Source organism: Colletotrichum costaricense, assembly GCF_030867565.1.
Source record: "Colletotrichum costaricense strain IMI 309622 chromosome Unknown Scaffold_13.1, whole genome shotgun sequence".
Classification (NCBI taxonomy): Eukaryota; Fungi; Ascomycota; class Sordariomycetes; order Glomerellales; family Glomerellaceae; genus Colletotrichum; species Colletotrichum costaricense.
The window spans coordinates 1,171,095-1,198,447 of NW_026848242.1; the positions used below are offsets into that span (position 1 = coordinate 1,171,095).

General features: G+C 53.4%; 6 protein-coding genes across 6 annotated transcripts; 3 read left to right on the forward strand and 3 right to left on the reverse strand.

Annotated features, from left to right (window-relative positions):
- Positions 1-51: 51 nt before the first annotated feature.
- On the reverse strand, positions 52-405 carry CCOS01_11799 (uncharacterized protein; the record flags this gene model as incomplete). The annotated part of the gene is made up of 1 exon (XM_060459950.1): positions 52-405. One exon carries the CDS (start codon positions 403-405, stop codon positions 52-54), a length of 354 nt encoding a protein of 117 aa, XP_060309781.1.
- Positions 406-4,908: 4,503 nt separating this feature from the next.
- Positions 4,909-7,485, forward strand: CCOS01_11800 (class VII chitin synthase; the record flags this gene model as incomplete). The annotated part of the gene is made up of 3 exons (XM_060459951.1): positions 4,909-4,977; positions 5,029-5,195; positions 5,259-7,485. The coding sequence occupies 3 exons, from the start codon at positions 4,909-4,911 to the stop codon at positions 7,483-7,485; spliced, it is 2,463 nt and encodes an 820-aa protein (XP_060309782.1).
- A 2,082-nt stretch (positions 7,486-9,567) lies between these two features.
- Positions 9,568-12,208, forward strand: CCOS01_11801 (hsp70-like protein; the record flags this gene model as incomplete). The annotated part of the gene is made up of 5 exons (XM_060459952.1): positions 9,568-9,580; positions 9,669-9,730; positions 9,819-9,850; positions 9,922-11,866; positions 11,924-12,208. The coding sequence occupies 5 exons, from the start codon at positions 9,568-9,570 to the stop codon at positions 12,206-12,208; spliced, it is 2,337 nt and encodes a 778-aa protein (XP_060309783.1).
- Positions 12,209-13,012: 804 nt separating this feature from the next.
- On the reverse strand, positions 13,013-16,401 carry CCOS01_11802 (uncharacterized protein; the record flags this gene model as incomplete). The annotated part of the gene is made up of 4 exons (XM_060459953.1): positions 13,013-13,259; positions 13,338-15,325; positions 15,387-15,896; positions 15,958-16,401. The coding sequence occupies 4 exons, from the start codon at positions 16,399-16,401 to the stop codon at positions 13,013-13,015; spliced, it is 3,189 nt and encodes a 1,062-aa protein (XP_060309784.1).
- Positions 16,402-17,744: 1,343 nt separating this feature from the next.
- On the reverse strand, positions 17,745-22,042 carry CCOS01_11803 (thermotolerance protein; the record flags this gene model as incomplete). The annotated part of the gene is made up of 5 exons (XM_060459954.1): positions 17,745-19,561; positions 19,615-19,928; positions 19,988-20,499; positions 20,554-21,690; positions 21,812-22,042. The coding sequence occupies 5 exons, from the start codon at positions 22,040-22,042 to the stop codon at positions 17,745-17,747; spliced, it is 4,011 nt and encodes a 1,336-aa protein (XP_060309785.1).
- A 3,889-nt stretch (positions 22,043-25,931) lies between these two features.
- CCOS01_11804 (GTPase-activating protein gyp10) lies at positions 25,932-27,308 on the forward strand (the record flags this gene model as incomplete). The annotated part of the gene is made up of 3 exons (XM_060459955.1): positions 25,932-26,103; positions 26,178-26,333; positions 26,413-27,308. The coding sequence occupies 3 exons, from the start codon at positions 25,932-25,934 to the stop codon at positions 27,306-27,308; spliced, it is 1,224 nt and encodes a 407-aa protein (XP_060309786.1).
- Positions 27,309-27,353: the final 45 nt, after the last annotated feature.

Genomic DNA, 27,353 nt, shown 5'->3' on the forward strand with positions numbered 1-27,353 from the left:
TCCATGCGAGGCACCAAACGCGGCCGAGTATACTCTCGTCACCGGAGCTTACTAGCTTTTCAGGCTCATAATACTCCACGATCTAGCCGAGACCCATGGCGGACTGGCAAGTAAATAACCCAAGCTGCGATCAACAATTGGTTTATAACTTAAGGATTCATATGGATGAAGAGCCATGGGTTGCAACGATGGCCAGTCACCGGCTAGATTGTAGTTTGTGCGTAAGGGTGATGATGAAGGAGAGAGGAACGCCAGGTGGAATGGATGGGTGCAAAGCAGATCTTTACCACAACAGCTAAGCAAGTGGGTACAGTACCTATAAGATCTGAAGCCATCATTCTGGTTGATTGGCCCTGGGATCACTGCCGCCTTTTCTTTACAGAGGAGAATTCCCAGATTCAACATTCTTTTGATAGAGAGAAGTAGATGTCCAATATTGAGAAAGGTAACAGCGCATGAGCAAATAGGCTTGGCTGTCGTCGCCAGTGCCTCTTCCGACCCGTAATAGGCAATTTTGATCTAACTCATTTCTCACGGGCGAATCTGGCCAAATGATTCACTCACGGTGGCATGGCAAGAGGTAGGAAAGCGTAATTGTGATTTTCAACCTGATCGTTCTAGTGAAGTGACTGACAGCCTGATATTGTACTCTCTCTCACAGGATTCGCAGCTGAATCGCTGGGTCCGTTGGCCAGAATTTTGAACAAGATGGTTGCGGGTGTGGCTTACAGTCGACCCGATGTGTGGTTTGAGAGCTGGTGTGAAGTGGGGTGGGGGCATCATGGCACTGGTCGACGGTGCTAGATCTGATGTAACTCGATGGTGCTTCTTGGCAAGCATTAGCTGTGGGCAAGAGGAAATACGAAGTGCACATGTTTCAGTTGGCACAGGCAGTACCATTACTTGGAAAGGGTGTCATCGTTCGTTTCATCTTGGAAGAAATCCCTAGGCTGACGTTGCATCGTAGGTAGTTGACGCTGGCCAGTCGAGTCTCGGTGAAAAGAATTTTGTTTCTCGTTTGCGGCAGGAAACGTCCCGACAACAGCATGCTGTGCATTTGGCGCTGCCATTGTTGCCACGCAGCTGTTCAGCACAACTACACCGCGACTGCAGCCGCGACCGGACGTAGGCCATCCTACGTCCGGTGGACGCAAGACGGGCTGCAAAAAAGCCAAAGGTGTGCTCTGAGGTTCATGCAGGTCGAAAGTGTATGTCTACGGCCACGGCGATGGCAAAAGACGAACAGGACCCTGTGCGCGTGTCGAATCCGATGGCGACAGCTTGACATGGCTGGGCAACATTATTGGGCCGAACCTTGACCTTATTTGTGCATAAGCTCGCTTCATTCGTCCGATGTCGAGGTTCTCACTACGCCTGCCTCAACCAAGGCATCGCAAACGGAGAAGAAGGTCGCTGATGCAGTGTATCCGGCGGACTTGGCCGACATGCTCCAAGCCAGTGCCAAGTAAGAATGCTGACAATTCACATTGACAACAACGACGTGTCGCTTTCACATTTGAGGTGGTTGAGGAGGTTACTAGCCACACAAGTCGAAACTTGTGTCGGCGGCGGCGGGCGATCGCGTGGCAAATTGAGACTGCAAACAACTATCTGTCGCCTGCGTGATGCCATCTTCGAGGGGGTTGAGGATGGATGGGAGTAGGAGCGCGTATCCGTAGAGGGGTGGTCTGGAAGCGGGTGGGGGGTGAGCGAGGCACGCGTGGGCGTATGGCGCCGTTGTCCCAGTGTGTCCTGAAATATCACATTCCGGCTGATCCTGGGTTGCTCGGACGTCCACGGACGTCTTGGGGTGGAATCTGTATGGTACCATGCCCATATCCACCGGCTAGGTAAGAGATGTTCAGCACCGACCACGGCAACACTGCGCCCACCCTAGACTGGAAGACAGGGAGATGGAAGGATTAGTAAAAGAGGATTTGAGCGAATTCAAGGACGTGAGGAATTGGGCGCGGTCTTGTTGTAGACATTGGTTTTGTATCGAGATATCGCTAGCAAAGCTTGAGGTCAGATGCCCTGGAACACGGCCGGAGTTGGTGTAGATGATTTGGAAGATGGTTGTGTGGACTGTGGAAGAGGTCGAATGCGGCAGAAAGCCGTCTCGTTTGGTTCTGGCCCCAAAATAGACGGGATCGTTCGTGGTTGCATAGCCGTGGATATCGGAGAATTTCGTCTCTTTCCTGAATCCTCGTCGACTTTGGAGAAGTGAAATAAGACAAGCGCGATGGATGTTTTGGGAAAGAGTTCCCCACAAGCGCCGGGATCGTCGTCGGCAAGATTGGCTGCCCCTGGACCAAATCGTCTTAGCGCCTCAGGGCAAGGTTCGGTGTGCTAACCTTGAGGGAGGTGCGCCAATCATGTTTCCTTCCTCCTGGATGTCCCGTCCCTCACAAAGTGCGATGGAAGACGGGAAGCCCCAGATGCGAATCACCAAGGTTTCCTTCCGTCACCTCAGTCAAATTCCAGCTGGCAGGGATCATCTTCTCAGCGTTTGATAGTAAGGGTTTACGGAGTACTGGCCCCAGTATACATACCAACCTGAAGCTTGCTTGGCCGAGGTGCCTCGCTCGGTTCTTGGTGTGCTCCAAGCTCACCTTACCTAGGTACCATAGCAATGCTGCCTCTAGAAAGCACTTTGCGGATGGGTGTTTGTCATTGTTTGTTGAAGGGTGACGGTCAAGGAGTGGCAAAGGCCAACCGGAATGGCTTCTACGGCAACCGCGCATAGGGTTAGGCGGGCGGGTTGCGGCGTCTAAACTACGTGACTACCGACTGTGAGAACAGAACATTCCATCACAAACTCAAAAAGAGACACTTCATCTTTAATTCATGGGGTGATGCTTTGCATTTACCCTAATGCGATGGCGGTCGAATAAGGTGGCCGTACAGGGCACATGAAGTTCTTTGATACAGCGGCCCCTACCGCCCGAAGTCCCGGCTGTGCTGACGACCCACCTGTCGGCTCATCTGATCCCTGCCCGACCCTTCCCCAAATGGACTTGATCCTCTTGATATGCTTAGCTAATGCAATTGACACCCCTGCTTCACCAAGGGCAAATGCAACTTCACGTCGGGTCCTTGAGTGCCAACAGCGCATACCTACTTTGCTACTCTCACATCGCTTCGCTAATTATCCCAGGTTCACCTGCCGTGTACGTCACATTCTACACAAATATGCTCAGATATTGGAAATGCAGGATACCTACCTTACCCCAACGGGTCTGGGCTGTTCGTTCAGACAGGAAAGGTAGACCCAGATCCAAGAAGGTGTGCGGAAGAACTCTCGCGGGGCTCGGCTGGGCTGTGCATTCCAGAGTTGACGATCACGTCCGTCTCCTACTCATAGTTGTTCCCGGCAACGAGAGCCTTGACCTACGTAGTCGCCGTTAGCATCAGAAGCACATCATATTTCAGCAACGATCGCGGATCTAAACGAGACCACGAGGACGGGTGATACCCCCAAACCACCTTTGCGTGATTAGCATTCCGTCGAGAACCCGGCTGCGTGGGAAGTTGTAGACACGAGGCATGTCGCACCAAGGGTCCTGACAGTCGTACCACATGCCATTCTAACTATCTTGCCCGGTTAACTCATCCAGCATTTCTGAGCGAGGCTATTGCCACGACGGCAACCCGATTCGTCAATCTTGCCACGTACCAGGCGCCGGGGACGTCTAGGAAACTGTAGAAACACGTCTCCTAGGTCCCGCTCGGCATACAGCTTGCAACTCGAACCGGCCGGTCGCAATACCAAGAGCCCCTCCATGTGCGCAATCGGGTACCTAGCTATCCGCGCCAAAATGATGCCTCGCCTGGCTTGACATTGGCGCCCATCCATCAACTGGCTAATGTGATCCGTGCAGGTCGGTGATCCCTGAGAGCTGCTCTTTGCTTGCTTGCCTGCTTGTTTGCTTGATCCCCTTGGGCTGAATACCTAATCATCCTCCTTACCCACCTATTCAACTTGGACCATCCAGAACCCCCCCCCCCCCCCCCCCCCCCCCCCCCCCCTCCCCACACCACCCTCCACGCCCCCCCTTTCCGGCCCCCCCCCCCCCCCGCCACCCCCCCCCCCCCCCTCCTCCCCGCTCCCCCCCCCCCCCCCCCCCCCCCCCCCCTCATCGGTCTGTGAGGTACCGGATCGATCCTAGACGGGCGCGGCTCTATCGAGCCTCGAACCCTGTTCGCGCCTCCCCCGTCTTTGATACCCTTTCCTTTTCCGTCTTGCTCCATGTTGCGCCCCAGGCTTCTTAAGACGAGTAGGAGCCAGCCAACATCTCCCGTCATCTGATTTTCTACTCAGCGTCTCTTTTAGTCTTCGTCGCTCCGCGATCTTCCTTTGTCCTCTCTGGCTGATCCCCGCTCATGATGTACTCGTTGACCTCATAAGAGCCCATCTGAGCTTGAGTGTCGCGACCGACATTTTCTTGGCCAATCTGAACAGGCCGGTCACTACTGGGAGGTGAGTCGTTTCCTCATCCGGCCCATCGCAAGTCACCCCAAGCTCACCTCACTCGAAGAAAAAGGTGGCTTTGCCCATGTTCACGGCCGAACCATCAGATCTCGCCTTTCCGCGGTTACCGACTACTTTGTTCGGATACCTTGCTTCCGTTGGTGCGGCACAACTTGAGAGTCTCGACTCCAGCCCAACACACCCGTCCGACTGGATTCAAGAAAACGAGTGTTAAACATAGTACGCGCCGTACAAGCGAGCTGCAACTACCCGACGACAACACGCTTTATCTGCACAATCCCGCCTCCCTCACCGTGACGTGGACCTTTTCTATCCAGCTGAAGTTGCGGTTTTCGGTCGGCTCATTGCCCGGCTGCGTTTGCTTCCACCGCTCGTGTATCGTCGATTCAGCGCACTTTTTTGTTTTCTTAGACACGATGGAAGACTACAGTTATCTTGTCAAGATGGCGGAGCCTGGTGATGAGAATTACTGGGCCCCCAAGGATGTAAGCCCCTCTGGAACTTGTATATACATCCTCACTTGCTGACATGCCCAGATTGTTTACACTTCCATTGTCGGATTGGTGATGTTGGCAGCCATCCTCGAATGGTTCCTATGGATTGCTGCATTTCTGTACTGCCTATGGAAGGTCTTCGTCAAGGCCGAGCACTGGTCCATTCGAGTATTGGCAGTCATTGTTGGCATCTTGTTCACTTGTTTCAGGTAAGTGGAAGCGTCACGCAATCCTCTCACACGAAAGATGGTTGAGCTTACGATTCTCACTAGAGCAATTTTCCTCCCAATCATGATCGTCACTCTGCCTCTGCCCAGTGCTGTCGTAAAGTACTGGCCGACGAACATGGTCGATGTCCTTCAGTGGTTCGCTTTCTGGAGTTTTGCTGGTCTTCTGACCATCCCATGGCTATTCTGCGTCTATCAGCTTGTTACCAACCAGCTCGGACGAACGAAGAGAATCAAGCAGGTTCTGGACGAAGTCTCGGCACCAAAGGTCGTTATTGTTATGCCCGTTTACAAGGAGGACCCTGATGTTCTCGTTGTTGCCATCAACTCCGTCGTCGACTGCGACTACCCGCCCTCATGCATTCACGTCTTTCTCTCGTTCGACGGTGACCAGGAAGACGAACTCTACCTGAACACTCTCGAGAAGCTGGGTGTCCCGCTGACGTTGGAGACATACCCCAAGAGCATCGACGTCTCATACAAATCCGCCCGTATCACCGTCTCCCGATTCCCCCATGGCGGCAAGCGTCATTGTCAGAAGGCTACCTTTAAGCTTATCGACAAGGTTTACGAGCATTACCTCAAGAGAAACGACAACCTATTCATCCTTTTCATCGATTCCGATTGTATTCTGGACCCTACTTGCCTGCAGAACTTCGTCTTCGATATGGAAATGAGCCCTGGTAACCCCAGAGACATGTTGGCCATGACCGGTGTTATCACGTCTACGACTAAGAAGCATAGCTTGATTACACTGCTCCAAGACATGGAGTATATCCATGGCCAACTTTTCGAGCGAACTGTCGAGTCCGGATGTGGCGCTGTCACCTGCCTTCCCGGTGCTTTGACGATGCTTCGATTCTCTGCTTTCCGCCGCATGGCCAAGTACTACTTTGCCGATAAAGCTGAGCAGTGCGAGGATCTTTTCGACTTCGCCAAGTGCCATCTAGGCGAGGACCGCTGGCTGACGCATTTGTTCATGATCGGAGCCAAGAAGCGATATCAGATTCAGATGTGTACCTCCGCCTTCTGCAAGACCGAGGCTGTCCAGACCTACAGATCCCTTATCAAGCAGCGTAGACGTTGGTTCCTGGGTTTCCTGTCCAACGAAGTCTGCATGCTTACTGATTGGCGTCTCTGGAAACGCTACCCTATCCTGGTTCTGGTTCGATTCATGCAAAACACCATTCGAACCACGGCTCTTTTGTTCTTCATCATGGTTCTCGCTATCATCACCACCTCCAAGAAGGTTGACAACTTGCCGGTCGGTTTCATTGCAATTTCTCTCGGACTCAATTGGCTCATGATGTTGTACTTTGGTGCCAAGCTCCGTCGATACAAGATCTGGCTGTACCCGATCATGTTCATCTTGAACCCCTTCTTCAACTGGTTTTACATGGTTTACGGTATCTTCACGGCTGGTCAGAGAACATGGGGAGGCCCGAGAGCTGATGCCGCCACTGCCGATACTGGGACTACTGCTCAAGAGGCCATTGAACAAGCCAAGGAAGGTGGAGACGAGCTCAACATCGTGCCCGAAACGTTTATTCCTGCCGCTGAGGCCCGAAAGGAAAGCATCGCTGGCGGCAAGGGCAACATGGGCCCCATGGGCCGCAAGCACAGCGTCGTCCAGCCGCCATCGCAAATCGAGGGACGCTTCGCTGCCAGAAAGAAGTCTGCAGCTGGATTCTATGTCAACGCTGACGACTCCCAAGTCACTGTTAACCGATCCGGTCCTAGTGGTTTCGGTCCGGCATGGGCTTTGCAGTCACGCGACTCGTTTGATAGTATGGTGTCGTCGCAGACCGCTGGCAACTCGGTCTACATGCCCCGTCGTGTGGAGAGTATCATGGGTGAGGAGGATCGCAAGAAGTACGAGCTTGCACAGCAGAGCCAGTTCAACCAGTTTTTGTCCAACTCTAAGCGATTTGGAGCTCAGACCACAACCACTGGCCAGGTTTACGAATATTCCGATGCTGAGATGAAGAGAGGAGGATTCCAAGACGTTCCGATTCCGATGGATAAAGGCCAGGAGTACACCGACAATGTCCGGATGGGTTCTGTTGACAACAACTTTTCTGGACGGCCACAGTCTGGAGAAGGCCTGCCACGACAAGGGATGAACGCAACACATTCGGCCAGAGGCGGCCGTAGCCCTCTTGCGAGAGCTAGCTTGGTCCGCACGATCCCTCTGGAAGATGTCCAGTCTGAGGGTGAAAGCTCAAGCGGAGGCCATGACAGCCGCGATCACTCGCCCAAGAGAAGACAGTAGCGAAGCGTTGGGGGGCGAAGCAACGACGTTGTGCGATAGAATGGATAAATTTGCATATCATGGCGTTGAACGGGCTTTCAATAAGGAAGTAGGAGAAGGTCAGGACGTCCGACAACACTGGTTTCGAGTATTTCCTTTAATTCTTTTCTGATTTCTTTTGTAAACCTCATGGGTTGATAGCGCAAGAGCTGTAGGTACAACGCCTGACACGGCGGGGATTGGAAAGCCCATTTGACCAGAAAGCCATTAGCAATACTTACATAATGCAATACATTTTGGAGGCATCCGTACTCTTGCAAGCTGACGACGTGGTGCAATGAGCAGTTGTGGTTAAAAATGACAGGAAACGCAGCCTGCTCGTCCATCTAGGATACAACTGATGATCCATGAACTATCGGTGCCATGACATTAGCAACAAGAACCTGGGCCAAGTGACCGAGTCTGTGGACGGTTGGAAGCTGTGAAGTAATATTAATCAAGGACACGATGTCAAGCGTCGGGAAAGGAGATGTATTTGGTAATCATCGCGGCATGGGCATGATGTATTACCCAATAGAGGGGTATCGCCAAGATAAGATTAGATAACTTCAAGTGGACTCGGAACCGTATCGTACTTGGCAACAACCTGCAGAGGCAGCATATTGTCTGGTCGCATGCTTTACAAAACAAACTCGTGGGAGCAGCCTGACATTGACGAGCCCCGTGACTAACGATGATGTCCAAGGTGCTCCATATCTAGGTCAGAGGTATTGCATCACGGCTGACCACAGATGTTTGGACAAAATAACACAAACGAGCAAGGATGATAGGCATACTGTCGTTATTGCCGAACAGGGATGGCTTTGGCCAAAGGCACGAAGGATGGATTGATTGCTTCGAAAGCGAGGCGGTCCAGCATATTCATTCATGAATATACCCCCAAACTCTGTAGAATGTATGGATGGCTCACGGACATGCAGAGACCAACGGCGAGCCAGCCCATCTGCCTGCCAGCCTTACCTTACACGTGGATGTGGTTCTTTGCTGTCTGCATTGCCTCACTTCCGCGGGAGCCAGTTGGAGAGAGGGACGATTGGTGAGGGGTGGCGGCGGAGGAAGAGCGTGGAGGGGCAGCAAGCACAAGAAAGAAATCCACGGTGGTAGCGGAGTGGCACGGTGACCCGAGCAGGGGGCCAAGTCAATGAGGAACGACAGAGAACGAAGGAGAATCTTCTTTCCCATTCGGCCTCCACTACTATTTCAGCGCCCTGACACCGTCAAAATTCCATTTGGGTCCACCCAGCTCAAGTCATTCCCGTCCCGCCGAGTACTTACCTGCCTTACCATTTGGTAGACATCGTCGCCTTTTCCAAGGTACCTTACCTTACTCAGAGCGCACTGTCACAGCAATACCGCCCCTTGCAAGCAAAGAAAACGTCCGCTAGAAGACGCTCCAGTTACAGAGCATCGCACGCTAAACGTCTCGTCGATGCCATAGGTGCTGTAGGTACCCAACTTGACAGCACACACAATCCAAGCCCAAACCCAGTGTACGGTACCGTGCCAAAAAAGGTACCTGACCGCCCTCCTTGCCTCACCAATACCCCAAAGTAAATCCGGTGTGGCCACGTACCTTACCGCTACCTGGACCTCCCCGGTCTTCCTTGTCCCGCCCACCTCATCCACCTTTGTCGCCTGCCACTCACTACCTGACCTACCTCAGAGTACTTACTTGGTGTACAGCCCGGCCAGACTCTTCCTGGTGACGCTAGAGCGCACTGCAACTTTTTTTCCACACTCCCGCACATCCCACCTTCAGGTTCTCTTGCATATTGACAAACTCTTAAACCTTGCATTTGTCTGTACTCGACATTTTCCTCCCCCCAACCTTTTCGACGAGACGACCTTTCGACTCGACCGCTTGCAAATACCCTTCCCGCAAGTCGGAATAATCTACCATCACTCGACCAAGACTCGAACCCCCCAATAAACCTCTTTCCTCTTCTCAGAGCGTTGTTGTGAGCGCAACCCCGCTGCCATCAGAACGTCCGCCGGACAATCCTTGTTTACAATATCCTCACAGAAAGAACACTACCACCCAACATGAGTGTCGTCGGTATGCTTGCGCCTCTCTCTCGTTCTCTACCGCCTTGATATCTGTCGCCTCGATGAATGCTTGCTGACCTTTGTGTTCTTTCCTTTAGGTGTTGATTTCGGAACCCTCAAGACGGTCATTGCCGTCGCCAGAAATCGCGGTGTCGATGTGGTGCGTACCCCGACCTCTGCCCCTCCCCCGCCAAAAAAACAAGCAGAGATTTTGCGACAGAACAACGACGACTAACAAATGAATCTAGATTTCCAATGAAGTCTCCAACCGCGCCACGCCGTACGTCCAAACCAATAGCTCCCAGTCGTTCGAAATGATGATGATGCAGTCAGACTAACTGTTATCCATAGGTCTGTCGTTGGATTCGGTCCCAAGTCGCGATACCTCGGCGAGAGCGCCAAGACGCAAGAAATCTCCAACCTCAAGAACACCGTCGGTTCCATCAAGCGTCTTGCCGGCCGCGCCGCCAGCGACCCCGATGCCCAGCTCGAGCAGCAGTACATTACCGCTCCCCTCGTCGATGTCAACGGCCAGGTCGGTGTCGAGGTCTCGTACCTTGGCAAGAAGGAGAAGTTCTCCAACACCCAGCTGATCTCCATGTACCTCAGCAAGATCAAGCAAACAACACAGGCTGAGCTGAAGCTTCCCGTTTCCGACTTGGTCATGAGCGTTCCCGCTTGGTTCACCGACATCCAGCGCCGCGCCATCATCGATGCTGCCGAGATCGCTGGCCTGAAGCTCCTCCGCCTCATGAACGACACTACTGCTGCCGCTCTCGGCTGGGGTATCACCAAGCTCGATCTCCCCGCCCCCGAGGAGCAGCCCCGCCGTGTTGCCTTCATCGACATCGGCCACAGCAACTACACCTGCTCCGTTGTTGAGTTCAAGAAGGGCGAGCTGGCCGTCAAGGGTACCGCCTTCGACCGCCACTTTGGTGGCCGTGACTTCGACAAGGCTCTCGTCGAGCACTTGGGCAAGGAGTTCAACGGAAAGTACAAGATTGACATCCACTCCAACGGCCGCGCCATGGCCCGCACCATTGCTGCCGCCGAGAAGTGCAAGAAGATCCTGTCTGCCAACCAGCAGGCCCCCGTCAACATCGAGTCCATCATGAACGATGTTGATGTTTCCGCCATGATCACACGCCAGGAGTTCGAGGCCCTCGTCGAGCCTCTGCTGCAGCGCGTCCACATTCCCCTCGAGCAGGCTCTTGCCGAGGCCAAGTTGACCAAGGACGACATCGACGTCATTGAGGTTATTGGTGGTGGCAGCCGTGTACCCGCCCTCAAGGAGCGCATCCAGGCTTTCTTCGGAAAGACCCTGTCTTTCACCCTGAACCAGGACGAGGCCGTTGCCCGTGGCGCTGCCTTCAGCTGCGCTATCCTGTCCCCCGTTTTCCGTGTCCGCGACTTCACTGTCCAGGACATCATGAGCTACCCCATCGAGTTCGCCTGGGAGAAGGCTCCCGATATTCCCGACGAGGACACCAGCCTGACTGTCTTCAACCGCGGCAACGTTCTGCCCTCTACCAAGATTCTTACCTTCTACCGCAAGCAGCCCTTTGATCTTGAGGCCCGCTACGCCAAGCCTCAAGATCTCCCCGGAAAGATCAACCCGTGGATTGGTCGCTTCTCTGTCAAGGGTGTTAAGGCCGACGGCAAGGACGACTTCATGATCTGCAAGCTGAAGGCTCGTGTGAACATCCACGGCGTTCTTAACGTTGAGAGCGGCTACTACGTCGAGGACCAGGAGGTCGAGGAGGAGGTTAAGGAGGATGAGAAGGACGGCGAGAAGAAGGACCCTGATGTGAGTGTTGCGGCGTCTCGTTACGAACCCTTTTCTTCTGCCGACGTGCTTGATAGCTTAGAGTCGCCGCTCAAACGCCGGCGCCAAGCTTTCGGCACGGAGTTGCGATCTGTCCCGCCCCCGTCTTACGCCTTTGTCGAGGATGAAGAGATCCCGAAGCTAACAATCTACTCACCTCAAAAGGCCATGGAGACTGACAACAAGGAGGATGCTCCCAAGAAGACCCGCAAGGTCAAGAAGCAAGTCCGCAAGGGCGACCTTCCCATCGTCAGCGGCACAGCCTCCCTGTCCGACTCAGCAAGAACCGCCCTTTTCGAGAAGGAGTCTGCCATGGTTATGGAGGACAAGCTTGTCGCCGATACCGAGGAGAAGAAGAACGAGCTCGAGACCTTCATCTACGACCTTCGCAACAAGCTCGACGACCAGTATGCCGACTTTGCCAGCGACGAGGAGAAGACCAAGATCAAGGAGAAGCTCGAGGCGAGCGAGGTAAGACATTTCCTAGAATGCATATGACTTGAAAGCAGCTGCTAACCTATATTTCAGGACTGGCTGTACGATGAGGGCGAGGACGCCACCAAGGCTGTCTACGTTGCCAAAATTGACGAGATCCGCGCCATGGCTGGACCTATCGTCCAGCGCCACTTCGAGAAGGTCGAGGAGGAGCGTCGCATCGTTCAGGAGAGAGTCGAGGCTGAGAAAGCCGCCAAGAAAGCCGAAGAGGAGGCTCGCAAAGCTGCCGAAGCTGAGAAGGCTCCTCCGGCGGCTAAGGATGAGGAGATGACCGACGCCGACGCAAAGGCTGACGCTGAGGCCGAGGGCACGAAATAGGATCCTGCGGACCTGACCAACGTCTGAAACTTTGAAAAAAAAAAAAAGACAACAAAGAACAAAAGCGAGAAGCAACGAAGATGATAGAATAGACCCTTAGTTATGGTTTCTTTCGGGTTGGCATAGGGTTATCAGGCTAGAGCAGCTTCGACGGTTATCATGGAATGAGAGAAATGACTTGAATTTGACAATGACCGAGGCCTCTTTTCCATACACACGTCAAATAAAAGCTAGGTTCAATCAAGGCATTGATTTCCTGCAGTGTCTTCCTCAACGGCTGTGACTCGAATTTGTGCAAATATGGCGATGTCCCCTCGTGATGTCCCCTCAAGAAGAGTATAGACTACAGCTTTCTGGCCGTCTCACCCGTCTTGAACCCATGCGCAATGCATCGTTCGGCCACCATGATACATGCACACATTCAACACTTCAAGAGGCCAGAGGCTCGAGGCGTAGAAAAAAACAAGTCAGAAATTCTAGACGAATATCTCTTTTGAATTCTTCTTTGCCTACAGCTTGCGATCTTTTTTGGTTTGGAGAATGACCATGGAAACAAACATATGCTTTTGGAGGGGCGATAGACCACCTCGTAGACAAGAAATCCACATACATCACTTCTTTGGAAAAAAAAAACCCCTCACGTCCGTCCCTTCTTGCAGCCAGATGACCCACTTCCTACACCATTCAACCTTTTCATACTTCTTCACCTCCAGACTCCCTGTCTCTCCCTCTCTCTGTCTCTCTCGTCATGTAGCTAAACAAGACAGAAGAGAGAGGTACATGGGAGTAGTAGATACTGCACAATCAGTGAATGTCGAAGAGGGGCTTGAGCTTGATGATGAGCTGCCACTCGTCGTTGGAGACGTCCTTGCGGTAGAACTCCTTGAGGGTGTTGATGCTGGCGCGCGAGATGAGACTGTACAGCACGTCAGACTCCTCAAGGTGGCGACCGTACGTCGGCTGGTGGCCGCCCATTTCGATCTTGACGGCGACCGAGGGCTGTCCCTTTTTGCAGACGGGAATCTGCTTGTGGTCACGCTCGATAGATGTACTAAGGATATGTTAGCTTTCAAAATTGTTCTTGTCCTTTTCTTCGTCAGAGACGAGACCAATGGGATCATGGACTTACACTCTACCCAAGTTGACGATTTCCTTGACACCAGTGACGGCGTTGGTCTTGACAGCTGCAATGGGCGTGTTGATCTTCAGCTGACCGTCAACGACGTCAACACCGACGACGATGGGACCGGTCTTGTTGAAGACTGCAACCGTGTTGAGCACGCAGGGGAACACGGCCAACATCTTGGACTCTTCCTTCTTCTTCTCCAGGAGCTCCGCCATGTGCTTGGTGAAGGCATCAAACAAGTGGTAAATAATGTCTGCGGTAAAGATCTTGACGCCGACGTCGTCAGCGTACTGCTGCGCCTCCTTGTCGACCTTGACATCGAAGCAGAGCATGACGGCGTAGTCGGCCGCCTTCTCCAACATGATACCGGCTTGCATGACATCGCGCTTGTACACCGGGCCGATACCGACGTTGGCGACGGGAATCTTGCAGTCCTTGAGGAAATCAAGCAGGGCCTCGAGGGAACCGAGGGTGGACGCCTGGACACTGACACCACGACCGGTCTTCTCGACACGGCTGAAGAGAGTGGCCAGATCGGACTCGACCTCGTCGATGATGTCGTCCTCGTCGTCGTCGGGGCCGACGACCATCATGCGGGAACCGGCAATAGCACCCTCGAGACCAGGGGCACTGATCTTGACACCGAGGGCGGCCTTGACCTCCTTGTTGTGCACGTAGGCGGACTTGAGACGCAGCTCACGCATCGGTGCGGGCGTCAACAACGCACGAATGTTTGTGGTGATGGCACCTTCAACACCACACAACACTATCCTGTCACCCTCGCGCAGGATACCGTTAGACAGGACAACGTCGACAGTCATACCGAAACCTTCAATGGCCTTCACCTCGAGAACAGTAGCCTGAACCTCGGAAAGGTACATGAGGGCTCCGACCATGCGCTCTTGGGTGAGCTGAACAATGAGCTTCAGCATGTCGGGGATACCTTCTCCGGTGTGGGCGGAAGTCGGGATGAGCGAGACGTTCCTGGCCATGGACTTGTTCTCGTAGAAGAGCTCCGCGTTGAAACCCTGCTCGGCGAAGGCGACCTTGGTCTGCTCCAGACGGTTCTTGAACTCGTTCTGGACACCCTTGGGCTGCAACGCCAGAGACTCCTGGAAGCCGTTGTTATCGACCTTCTTCCAGCCGTACAGACGATCAATCTTGTTCAGGGCAACGACGAAAGGAGTCTTCCTGTCGCGGAGCATCCTCATGGACTCCAGAGTCTGGGGCTCGAGACCGTGCATGATATCGACGACGAGAATGGCGATGTTGCAAAGAGACGAACCACGAGAGCGCAGGTTGGAGAAGGACTCGTGACCAGGGGTATCGATGACCAACAGACCGGGGACCTTGAAGTCGAAGGCGCCGTCAGGGTTGACGACGGCGGTCTTCGCCTTGATGGCATCGACGGGGAAGTAGGTGGCACCAATCTGTTGAGTGATACCACCGGCTTCGCCCTCCTGGACGTTGGTTTGCCGAATCTTGTCGAGAAGCTTCGTCTTTCCGGTATCGACGTGGCCCAGAATACAGCAAATGGGAGAACGGAGGTTGTCCTTCGATCTGGCAGCCAACGCGGCCTGGTGAGCCTTCTCACGGCGCTCCGCGGCCTCCTTCTTGCGTTGGAGTTCGGCTTGACGGGCCGCCGTCTCTTTCTCGTCCTCGGAGTCGGATTCAGATTCAGAGTCAGAGTCATCGTCCTCCTCGTCGTCCTCGTCGTCCTTCTTGTCGGCCTTGCCATTGGCGGCCTTCTTCTTCTCTGCCTCTTCGTCGCTGTCAGCATCCCAGCTGTCCTTGACGTCATCTTCGTCAGAGGCAGCAGCTGCTTCCCAGTCGTCCTCCAGATCGCTTTCTGCCGCCTTCTTCTTGGCAGCAGCGGCAGCCTCCGCGTCGGCCTTCTCTTTGGCGGCCTTTTCCTCGGCCTCCTTGATGAGTCGCTCAGCTTCCTTCTTGGCGCGCTCTGCAGCCTCGGCTAGGGCCTTCTCCTCGTCGACCTGTGAACCAGTAAGTTAGCGACAGCGACTTCTTGAAGTTCACACCGTGCTCGAAATTTACCTTTTCTTGCGCCTTGCTGCGGCCTCCCTTCTTCTTGTTGTCGTAAACGGCCTTCTTCTTCTCGCCCTCTTCGCCAGGGCCAACCTTGATGCCGGCAGCAAGCATCTGCTGGAGCTTCCGCTCGTTACGGGCCTTCTCCTCCTTCTGCGCCTTGGTCATGAACTTGCCCTCCTTCTTGAGCTGTTCAACCTTCTCCTTCTCCTTTTGCTTCTTGAGGGCCTTGGCCTCCTCTTTGCGCTTGTTCTCTTCCTCCGCGGCTCGCTCCTCCTCCTCGACTCTCTTCTTCTCCTGCTCGGCGAATTCAGCATCCTCCTGCTGTCTGCGGCGGAGCTCTTCTTGCTGCCTCTGGAGAGCGGCCAGGGCGGCGGGGATCTTCTTCTTCTTGCCACCCTTCTCTTCGGCCGGAGGGGGTGCGACGGCAGCAGCGGCGGGCGTGGGGGAGTCCTTCTTCTCGGGAGCTGCTGCCTTGGCGGGCTCTGCCTTGGTAGTAGCAGGCTTCTTCTTCGCGGCCTATGCATTTTGGGCGTGGTTAGATTGGTCGTATGGATAGAAAGAGCCATTGCGAACTCACGTTTTCCTTCTTGCGCTGCTTCTCTCTCTCCTTCTTCAGCTTCTCCTTCTCGGCCTTGGTGAGGACACGGCCGGAGTTCTCGTCATCGTCAGCTGGGGCAGCGGCCTGGGCCTGCTTTCCCTTGCCACCCTTGCCCTTCTTCTCCGGCAGGGCGAACTCGTCGTCCATGGTCGCCTCTTGAGGGGCCTTCTCGGCAAGACTGGGTGACGGGGCATCCTCCTGCTCGGGTTCGGCTACGGGCTCCTCGATGCCCTTCTTCTTCCTCTTCTCTCTGTTCTTGCGCAGAGTGGCCATGAGACCACTGACCTCCTCCTCCGGCTCACCCTCGGCCGGCTTTTCGGCATCAGCTGCGGGTGCGGCGGCGGCAGGAGCGATAGTCTCGCCGAGCTCATTCTCCCAGTCGTCGTTGGCGCGAGCCTTGTTTCCCTTCTTCTTGGGAGGCATCTTGACGGTATTCGACGTCGGTAGTCGTAAACAGGACTTGGAGAAGTGTCTCTATGTAAGGACCGTGTCCAGTTTGTAGAATTAAATCAGGAGAGACCCTAAATAGCTGCCGATTGTGGGCGATCCAGCCAGTGAATGACGGCTAGAGGGACAGACGGAAATTCCCAAGGATGGGGTGGGGTTTCGATGGTTGGTGGTGGCACACGATAGAAAAAGGGCTCTTTCAGCGATGCAAGAGATGAGGTGGCGAAACCGAGACCTGAATGCGATTCTGTCGGGGCCGACACGACATAATACGGACGATGCGATGCGTCTTGTCTGGGCTTCGACCGGGAGAAAGAGCGAAGGTCGTTGAGAGAAGTGGCCAAAATCTCGAGCGGGAAAACTGGAGGGCAATTCACTGCGGGGCAAAGTTCGGGCTTTGGGGCAACGTCTTGGTCGTACGGTGCACTAGGTTGGAAGTTTGGTGGTGGGCAAAGCCGCAAAAGCCATGAATGTCATTTGTACCAGGGAGGATGTGACGGTGGTCTTTGCAGCGCCTCAGATTGTGCAGGTGCGTTTCTAGTGCCCAAGGCACCTATTTCGTACTTGACTTAGCTCCACTGAGGTCAGGTTGCTGGACCTGCCTTCACCGGCTTAACCCGCGATCACTACACTATTTAATGACTGCTTTTTAGGCATAATATGACTAATCTCGAGCCTGCCTGGATAGTCTTTCTTGGTGTACATATGACTCTTTCGAACGTGAGCTCTACGGGATGCTACCGCTGACTGGACATAACATGGTGATATCTCGTCTTAACTCCAGGCCAAGTGAGGCCAACTCACATCGAAAGAAAATGTAGGGCATTCGATAATAATTTGGTCACTGTGCGAACAAAATTCATCAAGGTGTTGTCCACTCACATTACGACGTTGTGCATGCGCTAAACGCACCAAAGCTACCCATGTTAACCCCTCCTGCTCCACAATTATGTTTCTAAGTCAGGTCGTGGGAAAGAGTGGCCTGAGTGGGTGACCACCCAGACGCTTCAACGTGTGTGAGAGCTTCACATATAATGGCTAGTCGTTGATAGGATCCAGGCTATTGTAGATGAAGCTAAATCTGTATTCACCAGTCGTCCAGGAGAATTTCGTACAAGTTTTCGCTTTAATGTCACAGATGTAGAGTTACATCTCGGACTAAGGAAGTTTTGAAGTGGACTCGGATTCTTTCCTGGAGCCCAGGGTGGCTCTTCTACTAACTAGTCTAAGTACTGACCACTCTTCTCATGGCTTTCTCCTGGATTGTACATTGAAAGCATCGCCTCTTCCGCAAAGAAGGACTCCGCCCATGGCCTTCCTCAGAGAACAGGCGCAAGAAAGTAATCCAAAATGTCGTAAGCGAGATCGAAATACCTCGTGAGGTGAGGGTCGTTGTCTTCTTGAAAAGATGCTGTCCACTTTCCATCATCCAAGCCGTCCAGATACTCTCGCAAAAGGTCATGGTTGCTGTCTCCCTCCATTATCTCCCGAAGGACCCGCTTGTCGATACACTGCTGGAGTAAATCTCCATTAATGTGCTTCATCGACTTTGGCGTGTCTTTCGCTTCCGCGTCGTATTCCTCGTTGTCCACGACAGACACTTCGTAGCTGTAGGGAAACAGCAGTGGACTTCTCAGCGCTAGGTTCTCGACAAGTCGCAGAAACCGCCATGCTTGAAGGTTGAGTAGGCTGAAGTGCATCAACGAGCCGTCGAGACAGATGCCCAACACCTCAGCACCGTCTACTGTGCTAGGTATACTACCGTACCGTGGCAGATGTTCTGTCGCCACCCATTCCGGCCGCACACGGCCTCGCTGAAGTTTCCTGATGCTGGCGGGCAGCGGTCCTTCCGCAACAAGTTCCAGCTCTCTCTTGGGCTGTTTCCAAGGAGTCCAGACTGCCGTGAAGCTCCGATCCATGCCCGTCAGCAGAGTCACTGGCCAACTCAGCTCTGGGTCTGCATCATCTCCGACATCGAAGAAGTGGTTCGACTTCCGCGTTACCTGATCCGCATGGACCTGGGTCATTTCGCCGTGTGTGTTCTCTGCCTTGTGATCGATGATCACCAAGGAGTCGCTTAGGGTGAGCGCCGAGATCTTGCCGTTCACCATCCGTAGTGAGATGGCGGGCGAGTTCAGCTCGTATGTCTTTTTGCGGACCAATCTCTTTTCGACGGAGTCCAGGACGTCCCAGTGAAGGACTTTTCCAGCACAGTAGATAATGCTGTCGTCATCCCCGACAATAGAATATATGGGCGCTTTTTCCTTTATCCTGTATTTGGTGGAGAACCGTATCCTCGTTCTCCTATTGCCTTCAGGGTCATGACTCTCTTCCTTCTTGGGAGACACAAGCAACAGGCGTCCGCCAGCTGTCGTGACGATGAGGTAATGAAATGTCATGCCGTCTTTGACGAAAAGCCAGTCGTACACTGCATGAATTTTGTCGTCTTGGTTTCCCAAGCCGCTGATGAATGTTGTTGCATTCCCATGTTTGTCTTGCGGAAGAGAGAGGTCTTCTCCGGTCTCGGGGTCCAAGAAAAGGACAGTCGGCTTCTTGCCAATCTGTACTGCAACAACTAAACACTGTAGAGTTTGAGAGTATAGCACCTTGGCAGGTGTGCCGGGCAGTGGCAGTATCTTGGGAACCGGCCCAGCTTGCAAATACAGCTCTACAAATGACATGCGCTCTCCCGACAAAAGTACAAGTGGCGCGCGGTTGTTACCGCCCAAATCGGCGGGAATGCACGCCGCAGAGATGATAGGCGTCGATGGCGTCGCTGGGTGCTTCAGATCGGTTGCCCATACCCGATGCTTCGTGGCAAAATGACCTAGCCGTCTGGCCCCAAAGTCCCTCAGAAGCAGGAGATTGTCGTTGCAACAAACTAGTACCGAGCCAGGAAGCAATGGCGTTTCTAGAGGTACAACTTCGAGTGCGACTGTCCCCAGTCTCTCCATGAAAATCTGATGTTGAAAGGGATTCGCGGTAAATTGGACCGTGATGAGATGTCCGCTTCGGGTACCCACGACTGCACTTGTTTGCTCCGCTGATTCCGCTACCGACACGATGGTGGTCACCAACTCGATTGTTGGGGCAATATCCATTGCGTCAATTCCTTCCGCATCATGGGCTGCTTGGTCTATAGCAGGTCGTTAGATCAACCGTTCCAAAGTCTTGCAGGATAGGACGTACCCGCGGTAAGCAGTATCAACTCTGGCCTTTCTCCTGTTACGTCTGTCGGGAAGATGGCCAAGTAGGGGCTGTTTTGTCGCCAAAGTCCAGCCAGTACGCATTCCCGTCCATCGAGAGAACAGAGAGCTAGACACGTAACTTCGCCGTCGACAGGGTAAGTCTGTGTAAGGGATATTTCGGTCCCTTCTGTGCGGAAAATGTGGATTCGGAAGCAAGATTCTTCAAATGTTGAGACGCAGATGCAATTACCCCTGACGGCTGCATGCTCAGCTATCCTACCTACACCCTCAAAGTCACTTAATTCATATCTTGAACTATCAGAACGTTAGCAAAGTCGGAGTGGGACGTGGAGGTCGAATTTTGGGGCACAAACCTGTGATTCTGGTCGATGGCAATGATACGCTTCTCGGATACCTGAACGATGGTGTTGTCTCGGCTTTGCTCCGCTGCCAGAGTTCGAGACTCTGTGTCAAATTGGGTTGTCATTGGATCAGCCATCTCCGCGTTTGATAGATCAAATGATACTAGTAACACTTCGGAAGTCCCGGGGCTTGCCATCAGCATTTGATATGGCCAAGTCCCGTCTGCGGTTCTAAAAACCCATACTTTCCTCGTTGGCAGCGGCTCAAAATAAGAAATAATATTAGCGGGTAGTCCATAGCGAAGCTCTGTGATACTGCCTTGCGGTCCATTCCCAGAGGCGCAAAGAACTTTGTCTGGAGCAGTCAGATGGTCCAACGTTCTGTCTCGCCATGGTACTACAGGCTTCCCTTTTGGACCAGTCTCAGGATTCCACGACGTCAAAGCATCTGTAGTGACGAAATCAACCGAGCAGGACCAGTTTGGGATACTTCCAAGCTCGACGAGAGGCTCCCGAGGTTTGAGCTGGGCAAGTATCTTAGTAGCTGTCTGGTGAAACGCACTGGCATCACAACTTACCTGAAAGACCATCCCAGGGCCAGAGTCACCGGCGACGATGGCGACGTCAGAGTAAGCGTCATACATTGTGGTGAAGGCGGTAGAAATATTGCAGTTGCAGCTGCCAACATTCATAGCAGCGCCCAGGATATCCGTCGTATTGAATTCAAAGAAGACAATCACACCATCTTCTCGAGCCAGGTAGATAAGATCCTTAGTGTCGTAGTAGCGCCGCCTCCGTACCGGTCTATCCCAAGCTGTCCAAAGGGGTACACTAGTACCGTGATGAAAAGGGCTCGCGGGGTGGGTGAAAGGATTGATTGTTTCAATGTTAGGGGGCCCTTGAAGAGGGTCCTTGCATATGCCAAGCGCGTGTTCGGAAACTGCGAAAAAGGAACTTCTCACTGTCAGAGGAATGATGAGAAGAGGGAGGCGATGTTCTGGTGCGATGCGATGACCACGCTTTTCTTCGGCCAGCACTTGGCCAAGATCGTCTCCCCGCTCCCATTCGTAGATGACCATCTTCGACCTATCGGCCTTTGCGATGATGAGAAGGAGGATGACGTGGCTTTCGTCCTCGGGACGAGGATAAAGAAACTCCATCTTGAGAATGGTACCTTGGACTGCTCTTGGGTGGTGCGCCCTAATGGGTTTAATGGCCTTGTCAAGTATCAACTGATCGCCCATTGCCTCCATGGACTCTAGCTCGTAAACGACAAATTTGTTCTGGGCGTCCGCGACTGCAATATAGCGAGACCTGGGATCGACAGCTACGTGGAATCCCAAGTGGCCTAATCTCCTTGCTGGGTTGTGGAACGGCGATGCAACGAACTCCAGGGTGTCTCTCTCATCATCTCTTTTGATGAAGAGGAAGACAAAGGAACCTGATTCGAGGATGAGGAGCAATAAGTGCGGTGGGAACTGTCCATGAGAAGTACTGATGCCAGATCCAGAGCCAATGTCGGCCATGTGGGTGTCGTCATCTTCGTCTTCGCTTTTTATGTGGTCATGGCCAGGGTCGTCTGGGACAACGCGAAAGTGCTCGTACTTGTTTCCAATAACAAGCGCATTTCGAATACGACAGCCAAAGTCGTTCTTGCGCAGCACCTCCTGAAGCTGTCCATCCTTGCGCAACTCATTGATGCTCACGTAACGATCCTAATTTTGTAAGCTTCTTCACATACTCTGGAGATATTGTGCAAGGAAAAGGGCAGTGAGGCTCGAGGAATGGTATATCCAAGCCTCCAGATGAGCTTGATAAAGATATTGAGTAACTCACCCCAACGAAAGCAACATCGTTATGATGTGCAGACCTCAGGCGAGCAGGCAAGACCCATCGAGCAATGGGGCTATCGATGACAGTTCTCGTCAAGATACCACAGCTTGGCGGAGCGGGGAGTGAAGGAGCGACAGCGGAGGTATTTGTGGTTGAGCCCCTCAGAACAGTTTGGAGGTCAATAGTCTCCGTCACCCAAGCACCGTTTCTAAAGACGTTTGTCTGGAAGGCCATTTCGACAGGTCTTGTTATGTCAACATGGTTGACAGTGGAGTAAAAATCTGTAGTAATGGGTTGAGTAGAGGCCGAGAGAGGTGAAATCGGAACAGAGGTATTTCGGATTTGCGGCGGGGGATATGGATACCAGATTGCCGGGTCGCGTGATTCGAAATGCCAAACCGATCAGACTGTAAGGTATGACGGTGCTGTGATTTTGTCTCCGATTTCAGGGCCACTGGAATGGCAAGCAGCGGCCGTACGACTCGAATGCGACTGGGCCGGGGCTATCTGCTGAGGAACAATCTGAGGTGAGGCAAGGAGACAGGTAGGCAACGGCGCCATGGAATGAATGGCTCCAGGTTGTGACGGTTGGGCGGAGCAAAGGTTGGTTTTAGAGTCAGTCGTACTGGGTGTAAGGCAAGAGGTACGGGCATGTTAGCTAGCTGGTGGGGCACCACGTTGCATGGAGTATTGGAGCACGAGCTTACCTGAGAGAAAGCACCACCTCACCACACCTCAGTGTCCCAAGTGAGGGCTTTCCAACCTACCTATGGGAGACAGTAGCATGCAGGTAGCCAATAGCTGCAAAACACCTTGCATGACCGTTTTTGTCAGTATCTACCTACCTAGACACCTACCTCAACTTACCTTGCCTTACCTTGGGCAAGTAAGGCAAGATCAAGTATACGGTGCTCAAGCAAAGTAAGGCAGATAGGGACGGCACGTACAGTAAGCCCTGGTTGTGCAGTAAGGTAGGTATGTGATGTAGGGCGGCAGGCACATTGGACGTGCGTGGGCGCGAGCAAAACACCGTGGAACAGAAGTGGTTGGCTACCATACCACTAAGGCATCAATGATCAAAGAAAAAAGACCTTATCCCAGCCTACCTTACCTTGGACAACGCTCTACTTTACAACCCCCGCCTAATTCGATCTCGGTAGCGTAAAACTAAGAATGCAAGTCTGAGGCACCCAGAACCCTAGCAACCCGAGTCATATAATGCAATCATCGCTAATCAAGGTGTATCACAACCATATGAAGTCGGGACAAGTAGGGTATTTGCCGCTGCTCCTTGTGGCCCCAGAAGGCTTCGATGAGAACCTGATCGGTTGGCGTTGTGGCGCGCTGGACCCTGATTCATCTCAAGCCCTTCGCAGTACTTCAAGTGGGGTACCCTAGAACATCCCAAGAATGCAGCTTGTTGAATTCGCGGAAAATACCCTTCTCGGCCGAGGTACCTGGGCTGTGTCTTGGGTTGTGTCTCGACCACTGCGTGTGTTTGCATCTCAGCCGGGCTCTCTCTCCACTGTGACGGGACTTCGGTCAGTAGGGTAATGGAACGTCGGTGGTGAGCTGGCCATGTAGACTGTTGCTGACTTGCTGAAGCATCGTGCATGCGCGACGGGGAGGTACCCATCCTGTTCCTTGCTGAGGCGGGCAGCCAAGCCATAGGCAGGCAGCCCTGGCTGAGCGGGGACTTGGTTCAGGTTGCCTCGAGAGCCCCGTTGTCTGTGAAAGACAGTTGAATGCCCTGGTTGAAATGCCTTGTTAGTAGTAGGTGAGATCATTGTGAGTGGGCAGTACTTCGTCGTGTACAGTTCATTGCGAATTAGGTAGGGACCGGGCAACACTGACGGCGGGGAAGCTGAAGAAAACGACTTCATCCGCCGTTGTCGTCCCATCTTGCAACCCTATGTCCAACATCCAATAGCAAGGTGACGTCGATCTGATACTAATCAATCAAAGGTAGGTAGGTAGTCTAGGCCTCTTTCTACGCAGTACATGGTTACGCCAATGATGTACCCTACCCTACGTGCCTACAGTTGGAAGGGCACGTCCTGGCGCCATAAGAAGAAAGCTGGAATGAACCGCGGGCTCTTGCTGATTGGGTAAACGAATGGTCTTCCCTCAAGACCTTGCTGCCCTACCCAGCTGAAACCATTGCTTGCCCTTGGGTAGGAAGACAATAGAATATCTTCTTTCCATTGGTGTGGGTGTAAGTCCCACATACGGATGGCTGCACCAACCACCAAGAACTTCCATACCCTACCTTACCACGACGTGAACAGTTGCATCGCCGGATTGCTGCAAGATGCCTGGCCGGCCATTTCCGCTGCAGGTTCGGATGCCTCCACTGTCTCAGATGTCGTTTACCTCGGACACTGTTTGACATCTCCTCACCTAAATACGGCCATGCTGGAATACCCCTCTGCCTCCGTCTTTCTATGTGTCTGTACCATAACTCTTGTCGACCTGTCTAATCGTGCTTACTTAGACCTTTCGCTGAAAAGGAATTCGAGAAGTCTCTTTCTGCTAACAGTCTAATAGAGTCACCCTCACGAGTCCGATACCAAGTGAGAAATCAGTGCGCATCGGTTAATACACCTTCAAGGACCAGGGCTGGTGTGCGGGTCTAGAATACTCCAGAAAAGCAGGGGGCGCAGGACAGCCAGCCAGGGGTTATATTACCTTGGATGTTCTAAAGGTCGTGATTTCGAGATCTTGACTTGAAAGAAACTTAGACATTGCCCGACCCGATCCAGGATCGGAGAAAGCCCGGCTTGTCAACCTTTACAGCTGCCGGCTCTGAGCACAGCTGTCTGACTCGAGGAATCCTTCACTCGAGAAGAATCATGTTCATGCATGACAAAAACCACAGTCTCTCCTTTGCGCCAATACTGTACCCAAGAGAGTCAACGGAGCGGCAGCTTCGGCCGCACCATAGCCGACGAGACAACTAAAAGATGCTACTCGCTTATGTCACTCAACAAAGAACCGCCCTTACGTACTCAATTTACCGAGACCACGATGCATGTCTGGAGTCACTTGGGCTGTCTTGGCTAGAAACTGGATGATTTGAACTGCAGTGCCCAGAGCAAGGTCTCTGGTCCGGCGGTCGGCAGTGAACGCATCTTCAGAGACTACGATCGATCTAACAACCGTTGTGCCAGCGCAATTAACCCCCAACAACCTAGCTAACATCTATTAAACTGAACTCCTCAAGTTGGGAAACCTGACTTTTCCATGTCATAGAACCCCCTTGGGACCTCCACATTTGACAGGATGTTGACGAGATTGTCTTACGGACCGTCTTAGGGTAGCGTAATGCCTAGGTTTGGTGAGTTGTTTAACCGCCATAGGTAGACCTACGTGGTACCTGACCCAAGGCCAGTCCAATGCAGCCGATGCCGGCCGTGAAGCACCTAAAGTAGGCACACGCATGAATAGGTGAATCGGTTTCTGAGCCGGGATTTACACAGGATCACACCGAAAATATGCCAGCCCGAAATTTCGCCTCGCTTTGGCAATTGCCCAAAGCTAGACGGCGTGACAGCGTACCTCACTGTAATATCAGAGTAGTGTCACAAGGCGTTTAATGGCAGCTCAAGTCAGGTTCGCCCTATCTGGCCCGTGCGTCCCGTCCCGGCGATCCAGGCCATGGGGGCCGGACGTCCCTGGTGAAGTTGCTCCAAACGTACGCTAAGCCTCGGCTTCAATGGTTCGAAACAGATCCATAGATCCGCTGTGGAGGAAACTCCGCTATAACCTGGCTTGTCACATTTGTGGCAGCTCTTGGACCTCCAGCTTCCCTGTTCTCACAACCAATCGTCTGTCTCTCGTTGGCAGATCGTGGACGCGTGTAATGCATCCCACTTCAACCTCAACTTCAAGTCGTTGAAGCAGTATCCTAGAGCCAGTTCACCATTGCGGATTTCATGGGCTTCCTCATTCTTTGTCAAACCAGCGTCCGTAACGCTAGGCGATAGCGACGCGCATATACCTCCCCCGAGCTCGCAGCCACATAATGCGCACGCTCCCGTGACGAGCACAACCCCTCGACTCCAACAACGGCTCGTCACGCTACACTTCTCGCAAACACAGAGGAGTCATAGAAATAGACTCGATGGACGAAAAGAATGCGCTGAGCAGCTCTGACTCTGCGGCCCCCGTAGATCAGGAACAGCGCAAGACGACCGATATCCTCGAGGCGTGCAAATGGCGGAACATAGAAGCCCTCAAAGGCCTGGCTAGTACCAAAGGCGGGTTTCTTACCGACACTCTACGCCGGAAAGCCTGTCAGTAGTAAAGCGTGCCAACCACGGCGCCGTCGTCCTGCGACGCTCCGAGGCTAACGGAACATTGTGTGTAGGGCCTATACTCCTAGGCCTTCCAGATAGCGAGGATTTCCAGGGTACAATCGCAGCTGGTATAGACGAGAAGGTCTCATGGAAAACCCTTCCAAGTCATAGGGACGAGGAACAAGTTGCGCTCGACGTCAACCGCGCCTTCATATACTACCCGAACCGTGAGACCACTCCGTTCTGCGGTGTCCCGACAGGGACTTGCGAACTCGCGACAAGCAAGCTGACAAACTCCACGTACAGACCAGAACGACACCGAACTCGAGAAGAACAAAAACGAGCTTTCCGATCTGATCGTCGAAGTCCTCCGTCGATACCCATATCTATGTTACTTTCAAGGCTACCATGACATCTGCCAAGTCTTCATGCTGGTCCTCGAACCACCATGGCGCGCCCGCCTTGTCTCGCGACTGTCGGTGCTCCGCATCCGAGACTTCATGCTCACCAGCCTCGAGCCGACCGTCGCGCAGCTCAGGCTGATTCCCGACATCCTCAACGCCGCCGATCCGAAGCTCAAGCGCCACCTCTCCGGCACGGAACCCTTCTACGCCCTGGCGGGGACCCTGACCATGTACGCGCACGATATCCAGGCCTACGGCGACATCGCCCGCCTCTTTGATACCCTCCTTACCCGCGAACCCGTCTTCAGCATCTACATGTACGTCCAGATCGTCCTGAACCGCCGCGACGAGCTCTTCGACCAGGAGGAGGACGATCCGTCTATGCTCCACCTCATCCTCTCCAAGGTCCCGCAGAAGATGGACCTCGATGCGTTAATCACGAGCACGATTGCGCTTTACGAGCGATTCCCACCCGAGTCGCTACCGCAGTGGCGCAAGATATCCAAAGCCAGCTCCTTACGGACGGCGCGGTCCGTGGAGGAATGCTCAAAGCAGACCATGGACGAAGGACACGCATATTTCCAGAAACAGCTGGCGGAGCTCAAGGCCCTCGAGCGCCGGCAAAAGCTCATGAAGGTGATGTGGGCGTACAGAAAGGGGGCCGCCGCCGCCGGACTGGCCGTTGTCATCGGTCTAGTGGCCGTATACCTGGGCAGAAGAAACCCCAGTCCGATAGCTGCAATGGCAGCTCTGTACAATAAGTGGTCCAACGGAACGACCTGGACGCACAACTTTTAGTCAAGAGTGGATGACGACCTGAACAGCCCTCGCAAGACTTGTGTC